General features: G+C 52.1%; 1 protein-coding gene across 1 annotated transcript in view; it reads left to right on the top strand.

Annotated features, from left to right (window-relative positions):
* The window catches only part of LOC134346241 (macrosialin-like), a 71,344-nt gene that overhangs the window by 12,237 nt on the left and 38,367 nt on the right, over positions 1-20,740 (top strand). Inside the window, exons 2-4 of the mRNA XM_063047565.1 lie at positions 4,134-4,666; positions 6,493-6,609; positions 8,350-8,422. Coding sequence (XP_062903635.1) covers positions 4,134-4,666; positions 6,493-6,609; positions 8,350-8,422 — 723 coding nt within the window. The remainder of the gene's footprint in view (positions 1-4,133; positions 4,667-6,492; positions 6,610-8,349; positions 8,423-20,740) is intronic.

The raw sequence follows: 20,740 nt of genomic DNA, 5'->3' as shown, positions 1-20,740 counted from the left end.
GGGGGAGAGAGAGGGGAGAGATGGGAGAGAGGGGAGAGAGAGAGGAGAGGGGGGAGAGAGAAAGAAGAGAGGGGAGAGAGAAAGGAGAGAGGGTGAGGGAGAGAGCGAGGAAGGGGAGAGAGGGGAGAGAGAAGGGAGAGAGGGGGAGGGAGAAGGGAGAGGGGAGAGAGCGTGAGAGGGGGAGAGAGGGGGGATAGAGTGGAAGGGGGAGAGAGAGGGGAGAGAGGGGAGAAAGGGGAGAGAGAAGGAAGGGAGAAGGGAGAGAGGGGGAGGGAGAGGGGAGGGGAGGGGAGAGGCGAGAGGGGAGAGAAAGGAGAGAAGGGAGAGTAGGGAGAATCAGATATCTGAGTTGACTGGGTCTCAGTGAATCTATGAGGACAGATGTCCTTTTCATACATCGATATGGTACACAGAACACCCAGAACTACTCTCTACTCCCTGCACATTACCACCACAACACGCTCCTTCTCTGCATTTTCTCCCATCTCCACCACTGTGCCTTTTCAATTAAACACCTCTGCCACAGTCTGCAAACTACCCTCCACCTCCCCTCCCCTCCTCTGCCCTCCACCTCCCTCTTCCTCCTCTGTCCTCCCCCTCCCCTCCCCCTGCTCTGCCCTCCACCTCCCTCTGTCCTCCACCTTCCCTCTCCCTCCTCTGTCCTCCCCCTCCCCTCCCCCTGCTCTGCCCTCCACCTCCCTCTGTCCTCCACCTTCCCTCTCCCTCCTCTGCCCTCCACCTCCCTCTTTCTCCTCTGTCCACCTCCCCTCCCCCTCCTCCACACCCCACCTCCCCTCTCCCTTCAACACTCTAGTATCAATGGTCAGGCTGTGAAGCTCTGTGTGAAGTTTCGGTTACCCTTCATTTTCACTGCAGTGTTTCAATGACACTGAAGGGTTTTGGCCTGAAACATCAACTGTACTCTTTTCCATAGATGCTGCCTGGCCCGCTGAGTTCCTCCAGCATTTTGTGTGTTGCGAGGTTTATAAAATGATTCGAGGCATAGATAGGCTGGATGGTGAAAATCGTTCACCGAAGGGCAAAAAAGGCAAATACTAGAGGGGATGAATTTGAGACAAGGAGGAAGTTTAAAGGAATGTAGTTGGCAGGTTTTCAATAGAATGATGGCTGCCTGGGGTGGGCTGCCAGAGGAGATGGGCATGCAGTTTGGTAGAAGGAATATAGAGTAGTTTGTAAATGGGCACAATTCCCTAAAGGTTACGTCACAACTTGACAGCAAATGCAATGTTAGCGTGCATTTTGAGAGGACTAGCATAGGAAGGCAAGGATGCAACACTGGTGTTGGCCAGACCACATCTGGAACATTGTGAGCAATTTGGGCCCCACATCTGAGAAAGGAACTGCTGGCATTGGAGAGGGTCCAGGGGAGGTTCACGGAAATGATTCCGGGAATGAAAGGGCTAATGTTTCAGGACTGTTTGACTTTTTTTTGTCTGTGTTTGCTGGAGATGAGAAGAATGAGGGAGATCTCATTGAAACCTAATGAATATTAAAACACCTAGACAGAGTGAATGTGGAGAGGATGCTTCCTGTTTTGCATAGTCTAGGACCAGAGGACACAGCCTCAGAATATAAAGACGTCCCTTTAGAACAGAGATGAGGAGGAATTTCTTTAGCCTGAGGATGGTGAATCTGGATTTGTTGCCACAGATGGCTGTAGAGGCCACGTCATTGAGTATATTTAATGCAGAGGTTGATAGATGCTTGATTAGTTAGGGTGGCAAAGGTTAGGCAGGAATGGCAGGAGGTTGGGGTTGAGAGGGATAATATATCAGCCATGATACAGTTGGAGCAGACTTGAGGGGCCGACGTCTTATAGTCTAATGGAGATGGTGGAAGCCTATAGACAGTGGCGTTCAAAGGCTCTATCAGGTAGACAGGAAAATGCTGGCAATAGAAAGTTAGGCTTCATGTGCAGCCAGATGAGATTTAGAATCAGCAGTACAGTGCAATTCATAAAAAGTACTATAAACTACAAAATGGGAAATATAAAAAAGTATAGGTAGTGCAAAAAGTGAGGAGGTGTTCATGGACCATCCAGAAATCTGATGGCCAAACGTTTGCTGAAACATTGAGTGTGTGTCTTCAGGCTCCAGTACCTCCTCCCTGATGGTAGTAATGAGAAGAGGGCATGTCCTGAGTGGTGAGGGTCATTAATGCCACCTTCGTGAGGCATTACCTTTTGAAGATGTCCTGGATGCTGGGCAGACTCATGCCCATGATGCAGCTGGCTGAGTTTGCAACCTTCTGCAGCTTTTTCTGAGCCTGAGAATTAGCCCCTCCATACCAGACAGTGATGGATGTTCTCCACGGTACATCTGCTAGAGTTTGATGACATACCAAATCTCCTTAAACTCACTCAACGTAAGCAGGAACCTTGGCAGATTATCCACTTACTAACACACAGAGAGATGAAGTTTGAAATTTCCAAAATTAGTCACAAAAACATTTCCCCCCAGATAGAATGACAAATTTGGTCAGTTCAGTCTCTGCATCTCTGCTGACACACAGTGCATAGCCACCCTGACCTCAGCTTCTTTCAGAAGTGTGACTAACGGTCTCTGAAGGTGAGAACCACAATGGTGTTACTCCAGATCACATCTGACTGAGGAAAACTTCTGTTCTAGAAACTCAACTCTCCCAGAGCTGGATCAGTAGAGGTCAGACACAGAGTGAATCAACCTCCACACTGTCCCATCACACACTCCTGGGGTCAGACACAGAGAGAAACTCCCTCCACACCGTCCCATCACACACTCCTGGGGTCAGACACAGAGTGAATCTCCCTCCACACCGTCCCATCACATAGTCCTGGGGTCAGACACAGAGTGAATCTCCCTCCACACCGTCCCATCACATACTCCCGGGGTCAGCCACAGAGTGAAGCTCCATCCACACTGTCCCATCATACACTCCCGGGGTCAAACACAGAGAGAAACTCCCTCCACACCGTCCCATCACACACTCCTGGGGTCAGACACAGAGTGAATCTCCCTCCACACCGTCCCATCACATAGTCCCGGGGTCAGCCACAGAGTGAAACTCCATCCACACTGTCCCATCACACACTCCCAGAGACAGACACAATTTCTTCTTAAAATTGTTTCCATACAGAGTCCTGCTTCAGCCCAAGTTTCTTTCCATACAGTGCTGCTGGCTTCAGTTTAGGGAGGGTGTTAAATGTGGACATCCTTGATTGATCTTGAGCAGCAAGTGACTACTGATCTGCTGACCAGTTAGATTGCTGGGGTTGCTCTGGTGTCTTGGTGATACTGACCATGCCTTGGTCATGTGCTGTCTTGGCTGGCATTCCCACTAGCTGAGGAACTTGCACATTGCATGTGAGCGGTAGGGCACTGACTGGTGTGGCAAAACAGAAGGACCTAGGAATACAGATCCATAATTCTTTGAAAGTGGTGTCACAGGTACGTAGGGTCGTAAAGAGAGCTTTTGGCACACTGGCCTTCTTGCATCAGAGTACTGAGTACAGGAGTTTGCATGTTATGTTGAAGTTGCACAAGATGATGTTGAGGCCAAATTTGGAGTACTGTGCACAGTTTTGGTCATCTACCTACAGGAAAGATACCAACATGATTGAAAGAGTACAGAGAAAATTTACAAAGATGTTGCTGGGACTTGAGGACCTGAGTTATAGGGAAAATTGAATAGATTACGACTTTATTCGCTGGAGCAGAGGAGAATGAGGGGAGATTTGATAGAGGTTTTCAAAATTATGAAGGGGAAAGATAGGGCAAATGCAAGCAGGCTTTTTCCACTGAGGTTAAGTGAGACACGAACTAGAGGTCATAGGATAAGGGTGAAAGGGGAAATATAGGGGGAACTTCACTCAGAGGGTGGCACGAATGTGGAATGAGCTGCCAGCTGAAGTGGTAAAATGCAGGATACTTTTCTGAAGTGCAAAACTTCAAGAGAAGTTTGGATGAGTACATGGATGCAAGTGGTATGGAGAGTATGATCTGAGTGCAGGTCGATGGGATGAGGCAAAGTAACAGTTCAGCATGGACCAGATGGGCTGAAGGGCCTTTTTCTGTGCTGTTGTGCTCCATTACTATTGGTGAGGCATAATGCTTCTGTTTCTGTTTTCTTTGTAGGAAGATCTGACCCTCTGTGTGAGGGGAGCAACTGTCGGCCAACATTAGGCACACTCGTTCCTGCCACCTCGGTTTTGCCTCCAACTCCTGGGTCACTGATTCCAGCCAGTACACCCCACCAAACAAGCCACAGTTCAACATCAACAAAACACACCACCCATTCCCCAACACCAACCAATCACACCACCCATTCCCCAACACCAGCCAATCACACCACCCATTCCCCAACACCAGCCAACCACACCACCCATTCCCCAACACCAGCCAATCACACCACCCATTCCCCAACACCAGCCAATCACACTACCATTACTCCAACACCGGCCAATCACACTATGCCAACACCAGGCAATCATACATCACCAACCAATCACACCACACCAATTCCAACCAATCACACCACCCATTCAGTCCCAACTCCCACGGCCACTCCAGTGCTGAGAAAGGGGACATACAAAGTGGCCAACAAGAAAATGATCTGTGCCTTGGCAACACTGGAGATCGAGCTACGTGTTGAGTACGAGACTGGCAGGGTGAGTAAGGGTTGAGTCACTGAGACAGAGCTCCCTCCACACTCAGGTTTATTAATACTGGCAAATGTTATAAAATTTGTTGGTTTGACGCCAACAGTACAGCACAAGACAACACAATGAGGCACTTCCTGGGTGTTGGTGCTCTATAATAATAGGTGTCGCCTATGATGGGGGCCGCTTGTGCCCGTGATTGAGCTGGTTGAGTTTACAACCTTATGCAGCTTTTCCCAATCCCATGCAGTGGCCCCTCATAGCAGAGGGTGATGCAAACCCATCAAAATGCTTTCCTGGTACATCCACAGAAATTTGCAAAAGTCTTTGATGAAAATCCTGGGGTCAGACACAGAGTGAAGCTCCCTCCACTCCGTCCCATCACACACTCCCGGGGTCAGACACAGAGTGAAGCTCCCTCCACAGCGTCCCATCACACACTCCCGGGGTCAGACACAGAGTGAAGCTCCCTCCACAGCGTCCCATCACACACTCCCGGGGTCAGACACAGAGTGAATCTCCCTCTGCACTGTCCCATCACACACTCCCAGGGTCAGACACAGACTGAATCTCCCTCTACACCATCCCATCACACACTCCCGGGGTCAGACACAGAGTGAAGCTCCCTCCACTCCATCCCATCACACACTCCCGGGGTCAGACACAGAGTGAAGCTCCCTCCACACTGTCCCATCACACACTCCCAGGGTCAGACACAGAGTGAAACTCCCTCCACACTGTCCCATCACACACACCCGGGGTCAGACACAGACTGAATCTTCCTCTACACCATCCCATCACACACTCCCGGGGTCAGACACAGACTGAATCTCCCTCTACACCGTCTCATCACACACTCCTGGGGTCAGACACAGAGTGAAGCTCCCTCCACTCCGTCCCATCACACACTCCTGGGGTCAGACACAGAGTGAAGCTCCCTCTGCACTGTCCCATCACACACTCCCGGGGTCAGACACAGAGTGAATCTCCCTCTGCACTGTCCCATCACACACTCCCGGGGTCAGACACAGACTGAATCTCCCTCTACACCGTCTCATCACACACTCCTGGGGTCAGACACAGAGTGAAGCTCCCTCCACACTGTCCCATCACACACTCCCGGGGTCAGACACAGAGTGAATCTCCCTCTGCACTGTCCCATCACACACTCCCGGGGTCAGACACAGACTGAATCTCCCTCTACACCGTCTCATCACACACTCCTGGGGTCAGACACAGAGTGAAGCTCCCTCCACTCCATCCCATCACACACTCCTGGGGTCAGACACGGAGTTAATCTCCCTCTACACCGTCTCATCACACACTCCTGGGGTCTGACACACAGTGAATCTCCCTCTACACTGTCCCATCATACACTCCCGGGGTCAGACATAGAGTGAATCTCCTTCCACACCGTCCCATCACACACACCCGGGGTCAGACACAGAGTGAAGCTCCCTCCATACCGTCCCATCACACACACCCGGGGTCAGACACAGAGTGAAGCTCCCTCCATACCGTCCCATCACACACTCCTGGGGTCAGACACAGAGTGAAGCTCCCTCCACACTGTGCCTTCACACATTCCTAGGCAGGGTTAGACACACCTACCTTACACACAGGGAGAGATCCTTGTCTGTTTGACAACCCCTTTCCTGCCAATCCGAGACCCACCTGTGTCTGACTGCCTTAAGTGAGAAGGTTTTGGGCTTATCCCTGAAGTCAATCGCACAGCCATCAGTCCAGTTGCAGAGACCAAGAGCTATCACTGAGAGTGTGGTGGGGGCAGGCATTGGGGTTTAAATATCGGTGTTTACGGTGCACTCTTTTTGCAGTGGGGAACATTTTTCATCCAACCCAATTACACCAAAGCGTCGGGAGCCTGTGGGAAAAACACTGTGAACATGACGCTGACCTTTCCGCAAGGGTTCCTGACTTTTGGCTTTCAAAAGGTGAGTATGAATAGGGAGGGTGTACCTATAGACTGGGATGGGGAACAGGAACCCTCTCTGACCCAGGGGTCAGTGTGGACGGGGATGAGGAACAGGAACCCTCTCTGACCCAGGGGTCAGTGTGGACGGGGATGGGGAACAGGAACCCTCTCTGACCCAGGGGTCAGTGTGGACGGGGATGGGGAACAGGAACCTCTCTGACCCAGGGATCAGTGTGGAGGGAGATCAGGAACAGGAACCTTCTTTGACCCAGGGTCAGTGTGAAGGGAGATTGGGAACAGGACACTCTCTGACCCAGGGGTCAGTGTGGACGGGGATGGGGAACAGGAACCTCTCTGACCCAGGGTCAGTGTGAAGGGAGATTGGGAACAGGAACCCTCTTTGACCCAGGGTCAGTGTGGACGGGAGTTCGGAAACAGGAACTCTCTCTGACCCAGGGGTCAGTGTGAAGGGAGATTGGGAACAGGACACTCTCTGACCCAGGGGTCAGTGTGGACGGGGATGAGGAACAGGAACCCTCTTTGACCCAGGGGTCAGTGTGGACGGGAGTTCGGGAACAGGAACCCTCTCTGACCCAGGGGTCAGTGTGAAGGGAGATTGGGAACAGGAACTCTCTCTGACCCAGGGGTCAGTGTGGACGGGGATGAGGAACAGGAACCCCCTCTGACCCAGGGTCAGTGTGAAGGGAGATTGGGAACAGGAACCCTCTCTGACCCAGGGGTCAGTGTGGACGGGGATGGGGAACAGGAACCCTCTTTGACCCAGGGGTCAGTGTGGACGGGAGTTCGGGAACAGGAACCCTCTCTGACCCAGGGGTCAGTGTGGACGGGGATGGGGAACAGGACACTCTCTGACCCAGGGGTCAGTGTGAAGGGAGATTGGGAACAGGAACCCTCTCTGACCCAGGGGTCAGTGTGGACGGGGATGGGGAACAGGAACCCTCTTTGACCCAGGGGTCAGTGTGGACGGGAGTTCGGGAACAGGAACCCTCTCTGACCCAGGGGTCAGTGTGAAGGGAGATTGGGAACAGGACACTCTCTGACCCAGGGGTCAGTGTGGACGGGGATGGGGAACAGGAACTCTCTCTGACCCAGGGGTCAGTGTGGACGGGGATGAGGAACAGGAACCCCCTCTGACCCAGGGTCAGTGTGAAGGGAGATTGGGAACAGGACACTCTCTGACCCAGGGGTCAGTGTGGACGGGGATGGGGAACAGGAACCCTCTCTGACCCAGGGGTCAGTGTGGACGGGGATGGGGAACAGGAACCCTCTTTGACCCAGGGGTCAGTGTGGACGGGGATGGGGAACAGGAACCCTCTTTGACACAGGGGTCAGTGTGGACGGGGATGGGGAACAGGAACCCTCTCTGACCCAGGGGTCAATGTGGACGGGGATGGGGAACAGGAACCCTCTTTGACCCAGGGGTCAGTGTGGACGGGAGTTCGGGAACAGGAACCCTCTCTGACCCAGGGGTCAGTGTGAAGGGAGATTGGGAACAGGACACTCTCTGACCCAGGGGTCAGTGTGGACGGGGATGAGGAACAGGAACCTCCTCTGACCCAGGGGTCAGTGATGAGGATGGGGTGATGGAATCGTCAGGAGGCAATGCAGAGTGTCGTGTGCAGTGAGGCAATGGGAAAGAGTTACTGAGATACACTGGTGACATGTGTGGGACTTACTTTAAGCTTTTGGGTATGGGTTATTGGTGATCATTGTTTCTTTGGCGATTCTGTCTCAACAGGACACCAAGGGGAAGAGTTATCACCTTCACCAGATTAAGACCCAGCTCACCTATAAATTCCCGGGTTCTGCCGGTGAGTTCCCACATCTCCGAACCACCGAAAGCAGCAGGAGACAGGCAGAGATTGTTCTGTCCCTTGGGGTACAGCGATGGGTTGGGGTGTAGGGCTTGGAGAGGTTGACAGAGACAGAGAGGGGTGCAGGGGACAGAAGGGGTTACAGTCATTGGGAGTGGTGTGGGGCTGGTGGGGGTTACAGAGATGGGGAGGGGTGTATGGACTAGAGGGGATTACAGAGACGGGGAGAGATGTGGGGCCAGAGGGGGTTACAGAGATGGGGGGAGGTAGGGGCTGGAGGGGGTTACAGAGCCAGAGAGGGAGGTAGGAGCCGGAGGAGGATGTACTGATGGGTGGAAGGGGTGGGTGAATTAAAGTGAATACAGAGGGAGGCTACAGATTATGTGGGTCTGATACTCATACATCCGGGCATCTCCCCTCAGCTCTCAGTAATGCCACTGGCTGATGGGGTAAGAGGCCACTCAGCCGATCATACCTGTGGTAAAGTTCTGAGACACTCCTTTCAGTGCTCGCTGCTCCCTCTCATCCCAGTCCCAAACGCTTCTGGCCCGGGCTGACCCTGGCTCTGCTCTCCCCCACATCTCTGCCCCATCGACCCACTAGATCCCAAGAAAGCCCTGGAATCTGATCCAGCAACATCAGGGAAACAAGAGTCAGGTTTTCAGATCCAGGACCCCATAGAACTGTTCTCCACATTAACCTGAGTCACTTACTGTCTCTGTCTCCATGGACGCTACCCGACCCACTGAGTATTTCTGATCTTTTGATTTTGTCTCACTGTTCGGTGCTGCTGGTTGAATGCATGGGGGGTGGTTGAGCAAGATCTGGCGGACTCTCCCTCTGATTCAGCAGCTCATGCTCTTCACAAAACATAATCTGACACTTTCACATCCTCTAACCACTCGTTCCTCTCTGGAACTAACTCCACAGCCCCTCCCTCTCCCAACACTCCTACATCTTCACATCTCCTCTAGCCCTTCCTCACTCTCCCTTTCGCCCTTTTTATCCCCACTTCTCTCATTTTCACTAACTCCATCCCTCACTTTCACACTCTATCTGTCCCTCCCCTGTCGTTTTCACCATCTCTCCATCTCTCCCCATTGTTTTCATTGTCTCTCGGTCTGTTCCTCCCCGTCGTTTTCACCTTCTCTCCATTCCTCCCTGTCGTTTTCACCTTCTCTCCATCCCTCCCCGTTGTTTTCACCTTCTTTCCATTCCTCCCTGTCGTTTTCACCTTCTCTCCATCCCTCCCCGTCATTTTCACCTTCTCTCCATCTCCCCGTCGTTTTCACCTTCTCTCAATCTCTCCCGTCATTTTCACCTTCTCTCTATCTCCCTGTCATTTTCACCTTCTCTCCGTCCGACCCCGTCGTTTTCACCTTCTCTCCATCCCTCCCCGTCATTTTCACCTTCTCTCCATCCTTCCCCTGTCGTTTTCACCTTCTCTCCATCTCTCCCCATCATTTTCACCTTCTCTCCATCCGACCCTGTCGCTTTCACCTTCTCTCCGTCCGACCCTGTCATTTTCACCTTCTCTCCATCTCTCCCGTCATTTTCACCTTCTTTCCATCCCTCCCCGTCGTTTTCACTTTCTCTCTGTCCATCCTCGTCATTTTCACCATCTTTCCTTTCCTGCCTGTGATTTTCACCTTCTCTCCGTCCCTTACTGTCGTTTTCACCTTCTCTCCATCCCTTCCTGTCGTTTTCACCTTCTCTCCATCCCTCTCCCTGTCATTTTCACCTTCTCTCCATCCCTCCGCGCCGTTTTCACCTTCTCTCCATCCCTCTCCCCGTCGTTTTCACCTTCTCTCCGTCTCTCCCCATCGTTTTCACCTTCTCTCCATTCCTCCCCGTCGTTTTCACCTACTCTCCGTCTCTCCCCGTCGTTTTCACCTTCTCTCCGTCTCTCCCCATCATTTTCACCTTCTCTCCGTCTCTCCCCGTTTTCACCTTCTCTCCATCCCTCCCGTCGTTTTCACCTTCTCTCCGTCTCTCCCCGTCGTTTTCACCTTCTCTCCATCCCTCCCTGTCGTTTTCACCTTCTCTCCGTCTCTCCCCATCATTTTCACTTTCTCTCCGTCTCTCCGTTTTCACCTTCTCTCCATCCCTCCCGTCGTTTTCACCTTCTTGCCGTCTCTCCCCGTCGTTTTTACCTTCTCTCCATCCCTCCCTGTCGTTTTCACCTTCTCTCCATCCCTCCCCTGTCGTTTTCACCTTCTCTCCATCTCTCCCGTCATATTCACCTTCTCTCTATCTCCCTGTCGTTTTCACCTTCTCTCTATGCCTTCCCCTGTCGTTTTCACCTTCTCTCTAACTCTCTGTCGTTTTCACCTTCTCTCCGTCCGACCCTGTCGTTTTCACCTTCTCTCCATCCCTCCCCGTCATTTTCACCACTCCATCCCTCCCCTGTCGTTTTCACCTTCTCACTGTCTCTCCCCATCATTTTCACCTTCTCTCCATCCGACCATGTCGCTTTCACCTTCTCTCCATCCGACCCTGTCATTTTCACCTTCTCTCCATCTCTCCCGTCATTTTCACCTTCTCTCCATCCCTCCCCGTCGTTTTCACTTTCTCTCTGTCCATCCTCATCATTTTCACCATCTTTCCTTTCCTGCCTGTGATTTTCACCTTCTGTCCGTCCCTTACTGTCGTTTTCACCTTCTCTCCATCCCTTCCTGTCATTTTCACCTTCTCTCCATCCCTCTCCCTGTCATTTTCACCTTCTCTCCGTCTCTCCCCGTCGTTTTCACCTTCTCTCCATCCCACCCCATCATTTTCACCTTCTCTCCGTCTCTCCCCATCGTCTTCACCTTCTCTCCGTCTCTCCCCGTCGTTTTCACCTTCTCTCCATCCGACCCTGTCGTTTTCACCTTCTCTCCGTCCGACCCTGTCATTTTCACCTTCACTCCATCTCTCCCCATCGTTTTCACCTTCTCTCAGTCTCTCCCCATCATTTTCACCTTCTCTCCGTCCCTCCCTGTCGTTTTCACCTTCTCTCCATCCCTTCCATTGTTGTTTTCACCTTCGCTCCATCCATCCCCATCGTTTTCACCTTCTCTCCATCCCTCCCCGTCGTTTTCACCTTCTCTCCATCTCTCCCCATCGTTTTCACCTTCTCTCCATCCCTCCCCATCGTTTTCACCTTCTCTCCATCTCTCCCCGTCGTTTTCACCTTCTCTCCATCCCTCCCCATCATTTTCACCTTCTCTCCATCCGACCCTGTCGTTTTCACCTTTTCTCCGTCCGACCCTGTCATTTTCACCTACACTCCATCTCTCCCCATCGTTTTCACCTTCTCTCAGTCTCTCCCCATCATTTTCACCTTCTCTCCATCCCTTCCCCTGTCATTTTCACCTTCTCTCTATCTCCCTGTCGTTTTCACCTTCTCTCCGTCTCTCCCCATCATTTTCACCTTCTCTCCATCCGACCCTGTCGCTTTCACCTTCTCTCCGTCCGACCCTGTCATTTTCACCTTCTCTCCATCTCTCCCGTCATTTTCACCTTCTCTCCATCCCTCCCCGTCCTTTTCACTTTCTCTCTGTCCATCCTCATCATTTTCACCATCTTTCCTTTCCTGCCTGTGATTTTCACCTTCTCTCCGTCCCTTACTGTCGTTTTCACCTTCTCTCCATCCCTTCCTGTCGTTTTCACCTTCTCTCCATCCCTCTCCCTGTCATTTTCACCTTCTCTCCATCCCTCCCCACCGTTTTCACCTTCTCTCCATCCCTCTCCCCGTCGTTTTCACCTTCTCTCCGTCTCTCCCCATCGTTTTCACCTTCTCTCCATCCCTCCCCGTCGTTTTCACCTTCTCTCCGTCTCTCCCCGTCGTTTTCACCTTCTCTCCGTCCGACCCTGTCATTTTCACCTTCACTCCATCTCTCCCCATCGTTTTCACCTTCTCTCAGTCTCTCCCCATCATTTTCACCTTCTCTCCATCCGACCCTGTCATTTTCACCTTCACTCCATCTCTCCCCATCGTTTTCACCTTCTCTCAGTCTCTCCCCATCATTTTCACCTTCTCTCCGTCCCTCCCTGTCGTTTTCACCTTCTCTCCATCCCTCCCCATCATTTTCACCTTCTCTCCATCCCTCCCCTGTCATTTTCGCCTTCTCTCCATCCCTCCCCATCATTTTCACCTTCTCTCCATCCCTCCCCGTCGTTTTCACCTTCTCTCCATCCCTCCCCGTCGTTTTCACCTTCTCTCCATTCCTCCTCTGTCATATTCACATTCTCTCCATCCCTCCCCGTCGTTTTCACCTTCTCTCCATCCCTCCCCGTCGTTGTCACGTTCTGTCCATCTCTTCCCCTGTCATTTTCACCTTCTCTCCATCTCTTCCCCTGTCATTTTCGCCTTCTCTCCATCCCTCCCCATCATTTTCACTTTCTCTCCATCCCTCCCCGTCGTTTTCACCTTATATCCGTCCCTCCCCGTTGTTTTCACCTTCTCTCCATTCCTCCCCTGTCGTTTTCACCTTCTCTCCATCCCTCCCCGTCGTTGTCACGTTCTGTCCATCTCTTCCCCTGTCATTTTCACCTTCTCTCCATCTCTTCCCCTGTCATTTTCGCCTTCTCTCCATCCCTCCCCTGTCGTTTTCACCTTCTCTCCATCCCTCCCCGTCGTTTTCACCTTCTCTCCGTCCGACCCTGTCATTTTCACCTTCACTCCATCTCTCCCCATCGTTTTCACCTTCTCTCAGTCTCTCCCCATCATTTTCACCTTCTCTCCATCCCTCCCTGTCGTTTTCACCTTCTCTCCATCCCTTCCCTTGTCGTTTTCACCTTCTCTCCATCCCTCCCCGTTTTCACCTTCTCTCCATCCCTCCCCGTCGTTTTCACCTTCTCTCCATCCCTTCCCTTGTCGTTTTCACCTTCTCTCCATCCCTCCCCGTTTTCACCTTCTCTCCATCCCTCTCCCCGTCGTTTTCACCTTCTCTCCATCTCTCCCCATCGTTTTCACCTTCTCTCCATCCCTCCCCGTCGTTTTCACCTTCTCTCCGTCTCTCCCCATCGTTTTCACCTTCTCTCCATCCCTCCCCGTCATTTTCACCTTCTCTCCATCCGACCCTGTCGTTTTCACCTTCTCTCCATCCCTCCCTGTCATTTTCACCTTCTCTCCATCTCTCCCCGTCGTTTTCACGTTCTGTCCATCTCTCCCGTCATTTTCACCTTCTCTCCATCCCTCCCTGTCGTTTTCACCTTCTCTCCATCCGACCCTGTCGTTTTCACCTTCTCTCCGTCTGACCCCGTCGTTTTCACATTCTCTCCATCCATCCCCATCGTTTTCACCTTCTCTCCGTCCCTCCCTGTCATTTTCACCTTCTCTCCATCCCTTCCCTTGTCGTTTTCACCTTCTCTCCATCCCTCCCCATCGTTTTCACCTTCTCTCCATCCCTTCCCCTGTCATTTTCACCTTCTCTCCATCTCTTCCCGTCATTTTCACCTTCTCTCCATCCCTTCCCTTGTCGTTTTCACCTTCTCTCCATCCCTCCCCGTTTTTTCACCTTCTCTCCATCCCTCCCCGTCGTTTTCACCTTCTCTCCGTCTCTCCCCGTTTTCACCTTCTCTCCATCCCTCCCCGTCGTTTTCACCTTCACTCCATCCCTCTCCCCGTCGTTTTCACCTTCTCTCCATCTCTCCCTATCGTTTTCACCTTCTCTCCATCCCTCCCCATCGTTTTCACCTTCTCTCCATCCCTCCCTATCATTTTCACCTTCTCTCCATCCCTCCCCTGTCGTTTTCACCTTCTCTCCGTCTCTCCCCATCATTTTCACCTTCTCTCCATCCGACCCTGTCGTTTTCACCTTCTCTCCGTCCGACCCTGTCATTTTCACCTTCACTCCATCTCTACCCATCGTTTTCACCTTCTCTCCATCCCTTCCCCTGTCATTTTCACCTTCTCTCCATCCCTACGCGTTGATTTTCCCCCTCTCCATCTCTCCCATCATTTTCACCTTCTCTCCGTCTCTCCCCATCATTTTCACCTTCTCTCCGTCCGACCCTGTCGCTTTCACCTTCTCTCCGTCCGACCCTGTCATTTTCACCTTCTCTCCATCTCTCCCCGTCGTTTTCACTTTCTCTCTGTCCATCCTCGTCATTTTCACCATCTTTCCTTTCCTGCCTGTGATTTTCACCTTCTCTCCGTCCCTTACTGTCGTTTTCACCTTCTCTCCATCCCTTCCTGTCGTTTTCACCTTCTCTCCATCCCTCACCCTGTCGTTTTCACCTTCTCTCCATCCCTCCCCACCGTTTTCACCTTCTCTCCATCCCTCTCCCCGTCGTTTTCACCTTCTCTCCGTCTCTCCCCATCGTTTTCACCTTCTCTCCATCCCTCCCCGCCGTTTTCACCTTCTCTCCGTCTCTCCCCGTCGTTTCCACCTTCTCTCCATCCCTCCCCGTCATTTTCACCATTTCTCCGTCTCTCCCCATCGTTTTCACCTTCTCTCCGTCTCTCCCATCATTTTCACCTTCTCTCCTTCCGACCCTGTCATTTTCACCTTCACTCCATCTCTCCCCATCGTTTTCACCTTCTCTCAGTCTCTCCCCATCATTTTCACCTTCTCTCCGTCCCTCCCTGTCGTTTTCACCTTCTCTCCATCCCTCCCCATCATTTTCACCTTCTCTCCATCCCTCCCCTGTCATTTTCGCCTTCTCTCCATCCCTCCCCATCATTTTCACTTTCTCTCCATCCCTCCCCGTCGTTTTCACCTTATATCCGTCCCTCCCCGTTGTTTTCACCTTCTCTCCATTCCTCCTCTGTCATATTCACATTCTCTCCATCCCTCCCCGTCGTTTTCACCTTCTCTCCATTCCTCCCCGTCGTTTTCACCTTCTCTCCATCCCTCTCCCCGTCGTTTTCACCTTCTCTCCATCTCTTCCCCTGTCATTTTCGCCTTCTCTCTATCCCTCCCCATCATTTTCACTTTCTCTCCATCCCTCCCCGTCGTTTTCACCATCTCTCCATCCCTCCCCATCGTTTTCACCTTCTCTCCATCCCTCCCTGTCATTTTCACCTTCTCTCCATCCCTCCCCGTCGTTTTCACCTTCTCTCCGTCTCTCCCCATCGTTTTCACCTTCTCTCCATTCCTCCCCGTCGTTTTCACCTTCTCTCCATCCCTCCCCTGTCGTTTTCACCTTCTCTCCATCCCTCCCTGTCGTTTTCACCTTCTCTCCATCCCTTCCCTTGTCGTTTTTACCTTCTCTCCATCCATCCCCATCGTTTTCACCTTCTCTCCATCCCTCCCCGTCGTTTTCAACTTCTCTCCATCTCTCCCCATCGTTTTCACCTTCTCTCCATCCCTCCCCGTCGTTTTCACCTTCTCTCCGTCTCTCCCCATCGTTTTCACCTTCTCTCCATCCCTCCCCGTCATTTTCACCTTCTCTCCATCCGACCCTGTCGTTTTCACCTTCTCTCCATCCCTCCCTGTCATTTTCACCTTCTGTCCATCTCCCCGTCGTTTTCACCTTCTCTCCATCTCTCCCGTCATTTTCACCTTCTCTCTATCTCCCTGTCGTTTTCACCTTCTCTCTATCTCCCTGTCGTTTTCACCTTCTCTCCGTCTGACCCCGTCGTTTTCACATTCTCTCCATCCATCCCCATCGTTTTCACCTTCTCTCCGTCCCTCCCTGTCATTTTCACCTTCTCTCCATCCCTTCCCTTGTCGTTTTCACCTTCTCTCCATCCATCCCCATCGTTTTCACCTTCTCTCCATCCCTCCCCGTCGTTTTCACCTTCTCTCCATCTCTCCCCATCGTTTTCACCTTCTCTCCATCCCTTCCCTTGTCGTTTTCACCTTCTCTCCATCCCTCCCCGTTGTTTTCACCTTCTCTCCATCCCTCCCCGTCGTTTTCACCTTCTCTCCGTCTCTCCCCATTTTCACCTTCTCTCCATCCCTCCCCGTCGTTTTCACCTTCACTCCATCCCTCTCCCCGTCGTTTTCACCTTCTCTCCATCTCTCCCCATCGTTTTCCCCTTCTCTCCATCCCTCCCCATCTTTTCACCTTCTCTCCATCTTCCCCGTCACCTTCTCTCCATCCCTCTCCCTTCTCTCCATCCCTCCCCGCCGTTTTCACCTTCTCTCCATCCCTCTCCCCGTCGTTTTCACCTTCTCTCCAGCTCTCCCCATCACCTTCTCCCATCCCTCCCCATCGTTTTCAACTTCTCTCCGTCTCTCCCCGTCGTTTTCACCTTCTCTCCGTCCGACCCTGTCATTTTCACCTTCACTCCATCTCTCCCCATCGTTTTCACCATCTCTCAGTCTCTCCCCATCATTTTCACCTTCTCTCCGTCCCTCCCTGTCGTTTTCACCTTCTCTCCATCCCTTCCCTTGTCGTTTTCACCTTCTCTCCATCCCTCCCCGTCGTTTTCACCTTCACTCCATCCCTCTCCCCGTCGTTTTCACCTTCTCTCCATCTCTCCCCATCGTTTTCACCTTCTCTCCATCCCTCCCCATCGTTTTCACCTTCTCTCCGTCTCTCCCCGTCGTTTTCACCTTCTCTCCATCCCTCCCCGTCATTTTCACCTTCTCTCCCTCCGACCCTGTCATTTTCACCTTCACACCATCTCTCCCTATCGTTTTCACCTTCTCTCAGTCTCTCCCCATCATTTTCACCTTCTCTCCATCCCTCCCTGTCGTTTTCACCTTCTCTCCATCCCTTCCCTTGTCGCTTTCACCTTCTCTCCATCTCTCCCCGTCGTTTTCATCTTCCCTACGTCCCTCCCCGTCGTTTTCACATTCTCTCCATCCCTCTCCCTGTCGTTTTCACCTTCTCTCCATCCCTCCCCGTCGTTTTCACTTTCTCTCTGTCCATCCTCGTCATTTTCACCATCTTTCCTTTCCTCCCTGTGATTTTCACCTTCTCTCTTTCCCTTCCTGTCGTTTTCACCTTCTCTCTGTCCCTCTGTCATTTTCACCTTCTCTCTGTCCATCCCAGAGATTTTCACATTCTCTCTCTGTTGTTTTCACCATCTCTCCATCCCTCCCCATCGTTTTCACCTCTCCCATCCCTCTACCTGTCATTTTTGCCTTCTCTCCATCTCTGCCCGTCGTTTTCACCTTCTCTCCGTCTCTCCCCATCATTTTCACCTTCTCTCCGTCTCTCCGCGTTTTCACCTTCTCTCCATCCCTCCCGTCGTTTTCACCTTCTCTCCATTCCTCCCCGTCGTTTTCACCTTCTCTCCGTCTCTCCCCATCGTTTTCACCTTCTCTCCATCCCTCCCCGTCATTTTCACCTTCTCTCCATCCGACCCTGTCGTTTTCACCTTCTCTCCATCCCTCTCTGTCATTTTCACCTTCTGTCCATCTCCCCGTCGTTTTCACCTTCTCTCCATCTCTCCCGTCATTTTCACCTTCTCTCTATCTCCCTGTCGTTTTCACCTTCTCTCTATCTTCCTGTCGTTTTCACCTTCTCTCTGTCTGACCCCGTCGTTTTCACATTCTCTCCACCCATCCCCATCGTTTTCACCTTCTCTCCGTCCCTCCCTGTCATTTTCACCTTCTCTCCATCCCTTCCCTTGTCGTTTTCACCTTCTCTCCATCCATCCCCATCGTTTTCACCTTCTCTCCATCCCTCCCCGTCGTTTTCACCTTCTCTCCATCTCTCCCCATCGTTTTCACCTTCTCTCCATCCCTTCCCTTGTCGTTTTCACCTTCTCTCCATCCCTCCCCGTTGTTTTCACCTTCTCTCCATCCCTCCCCGTCGTTTTCACCTTCTCTCCGTCTCTCCCCATTTTCACCTTCACTCCATCCCTCTCCCCGTCGTTTTCACCTTCTCTCCATCTCTCCCCATCGTTTTCACCTTCTCTCCATCCCTCCCCATCGTTTTCACCTTCTCTCCATCTCTCCCCGTCGTTTTCACCTTCTCTCCATCCCTCTCCCTGTCATTTTCACCTTCTCTCCATCCCTCCCCGCCGTTTTCACCTTCTCTCCATCCCTCTCCCCGTCGTTTTCACCTTCTCTCCAGCTCTCCCCATTGTTTTCACCTTCTCTCCATCCCTCCCCATCGTTTTCAACTTCTCTCCGTCTCTCCCCGTCGTTTTCACCTTCTCTCCGTCCGACCCTGTCATTTTCACCTTCACTCCATCTCTCCCCATCGTTTTCACCATCTCTCAGTCTCTCCCCATCATTTTCACCTTCTCTCCGTCCCTCCCTGTCGTTTTCACCTTCTCTCCATCCCTTCCCTTGTCGTTTTCACCTTCTCTCCATCCCTCCCCGTCGTTTTCACCTTCACTCCATCCCTCTCCCCGTCGTTTTCACCTTCTCTCCATCTATCCCCATCGTTTTCACCTTCTCTCCATCCCTCCCCATCGTTTTCACCTTCTCTCCGTCTCTCCCCGTCGTTTTCACCTTCTCTCCATCCCTCCCCGTCATTTTCACCTTCTCTCCCTCCGACCCTGTCATTTTCACCTTCACACCATCTCTCCCCATCGTTTTCACCTTCTCTCAGTCTCTCCCCATCATTTTCACCTTCTCTCCATCCCTCCCTGTCGTTTTCACCTTCTCTCCATCCCTTCCCTTGTCGCTTTCACCTTCTCTCCATCTCTCCCCGTCGTTTTCATCTTCCCTACGTCCCTCCCCGTCGTTTTCACATTCTCTCCGTCCCTCTCCCTGTCGTTTTCACCTTCTCTCCATCCCTCCCCGTCGTTTTCACTTTCTCTCTGTCCATCCTCGTCATTTTCACCATCTTTCCTTTCCTCCCTGTGATTTTCACCTTCTCTCTGTCCCTTCCTGTCGTTTTCACCTTCTCTCTGTCCCTCTGTCATTTTCACCTTCTCTCTGTCCATCCCAGAGATTTTCACATTCTCTCTCTGTTGTTTTCACCATCTCTCCATCCCTCCCCATCGTTTTCACCTTCTCTCCATCCCTCTACCTGTCATTTTTGCCTTCTCTCCATCTCTCCCCATCGTTTTCACCTTCTCTCCATCCCTCCCCATCGTTTTCAACTTCTCTCCGTCTCTCCCCGTCGTTTTCACCTTCTCTCCGTCCGACCCTGTCATTTTCACCTTCACTCCATCTCTCCCCATCGTTTTCACCATCTCTCAGTCTCTCCCCATCATTTTCACCTTCTCTCCGTCCCTCCCTGTCGTTTTCACCTTCTCTCCATCCCTTCCCTTGTCGTTTTCACCTTCTCTCCATCCCTCCCCGTCGTTTTCACCTTCACTCCATCCCTCTACCCGTCGTTTTCACCTTCTCTCCATCTCTCCCCATCGTTTTCACCTTCTCTCCATCCCTCCCAATCGTTTTCACCTTCTCTCCGTCTCTCCCCGTCGTTTTCACCTTCTCTCCATCCCTCCCCGTCATTTTCACCTTCTCTCCCTCCGACCCTGTCATTTTCACCTTCACACCATCTCTCCCCATCGTTTTCACCTTCTCTCAGTCTCTCCCCATCATTTTCACCTTCTCTCCATCCCTCCCTGTCGTTTTCACCTTCTCTCCATCCCTTCCCTTGTCGCTTTCACCTTCTCTCCATCTCTCCCCGTCGTTTTCATCTTCCCTACGTCCCTCCCCGTCGTTTTCACATTCTCTCCATCCCTCTCCCTGTCGTTTTCACCTTCTCTCCATCCCTCCCCGTCGTTTTCACTTTCTCTCTGTCCATCCTCGTCATTTTCACCATCTTTCCTTTCCTCCCTGTGATTTTCACCTTCTCTCTGTCCCTTCCTGTCGTTTTCACCTTCTCTCTGTCCCTCTGTCATTTTCACCTTCTCTCTGTCCATCCCAGAGATTTTCACATTCTCTCTCTGTTGTTTTCACCATCTCTCCATCCCTCCCCATCGTTTTCACCTTCTCTCCATCCCTCTACCTGTCATTTTTGCCTTCTCTCCATCTCTGCCCGTCGTTTTCACCTTCTCTCCGTCTCTCCCCATCATTTTCACCTTCTCTCCGTCTCTCCGCGTTTTCACCTTCTCTCCATCCCTCCCGTCGTTTTCACCTTCTCTCCATTCCTCCCCGTCGTTGTCACCATCTCTCCATCCCTCCCCTGTCGTTTTCACCTTCTCTCCATCCCTCCCCGTCGTTTTCACCTTCTCTCCGTCCCTCCCGTCGTTTTCACGTTCCTCCATCCCTCCCTGTCATTTTCACCTTCTCTCCATCTCTGCCCGTCGTTTTCACCTTCTCTCCGTCTCTCCCCATCATTTTCACCTTCTCTCCGTCTCTCCGCGTTTTCACCTTCTCTCCATCCCTCCCGTCGTTTTCACCTTCTCTCCGTCTCTCCCCGTCGTTTTCACCTTCTCTCCATCCCTCCCTGTTGTTTTCACCTTCTCTCCATCCCTCCCGTCGTTTTCACCTTCTCTCCGTCTCTCCCCGTCGTTTTCACCTTCTC

The sequence above is a fragment of the Mobula hypostoma genome, chromosome 5, assembly GCF_963921235.1.
Source record: "Mobula hypostoma chromosome 5, sMobHyp1.1, whole genome shotgun sequence".
NCBI classification, from domain to species: domain Eukaryota; kingdom Metazoa; phylum Chordata; class Chondrichthyes; order Myliobatiformes; family Myliobatidae; genus Mobula; species Mobula hypostoma.
Note: the sequence above shows the minus strand (reverse complement) of the source record. Positions and strands in the feature narration are given on the sequence as shown.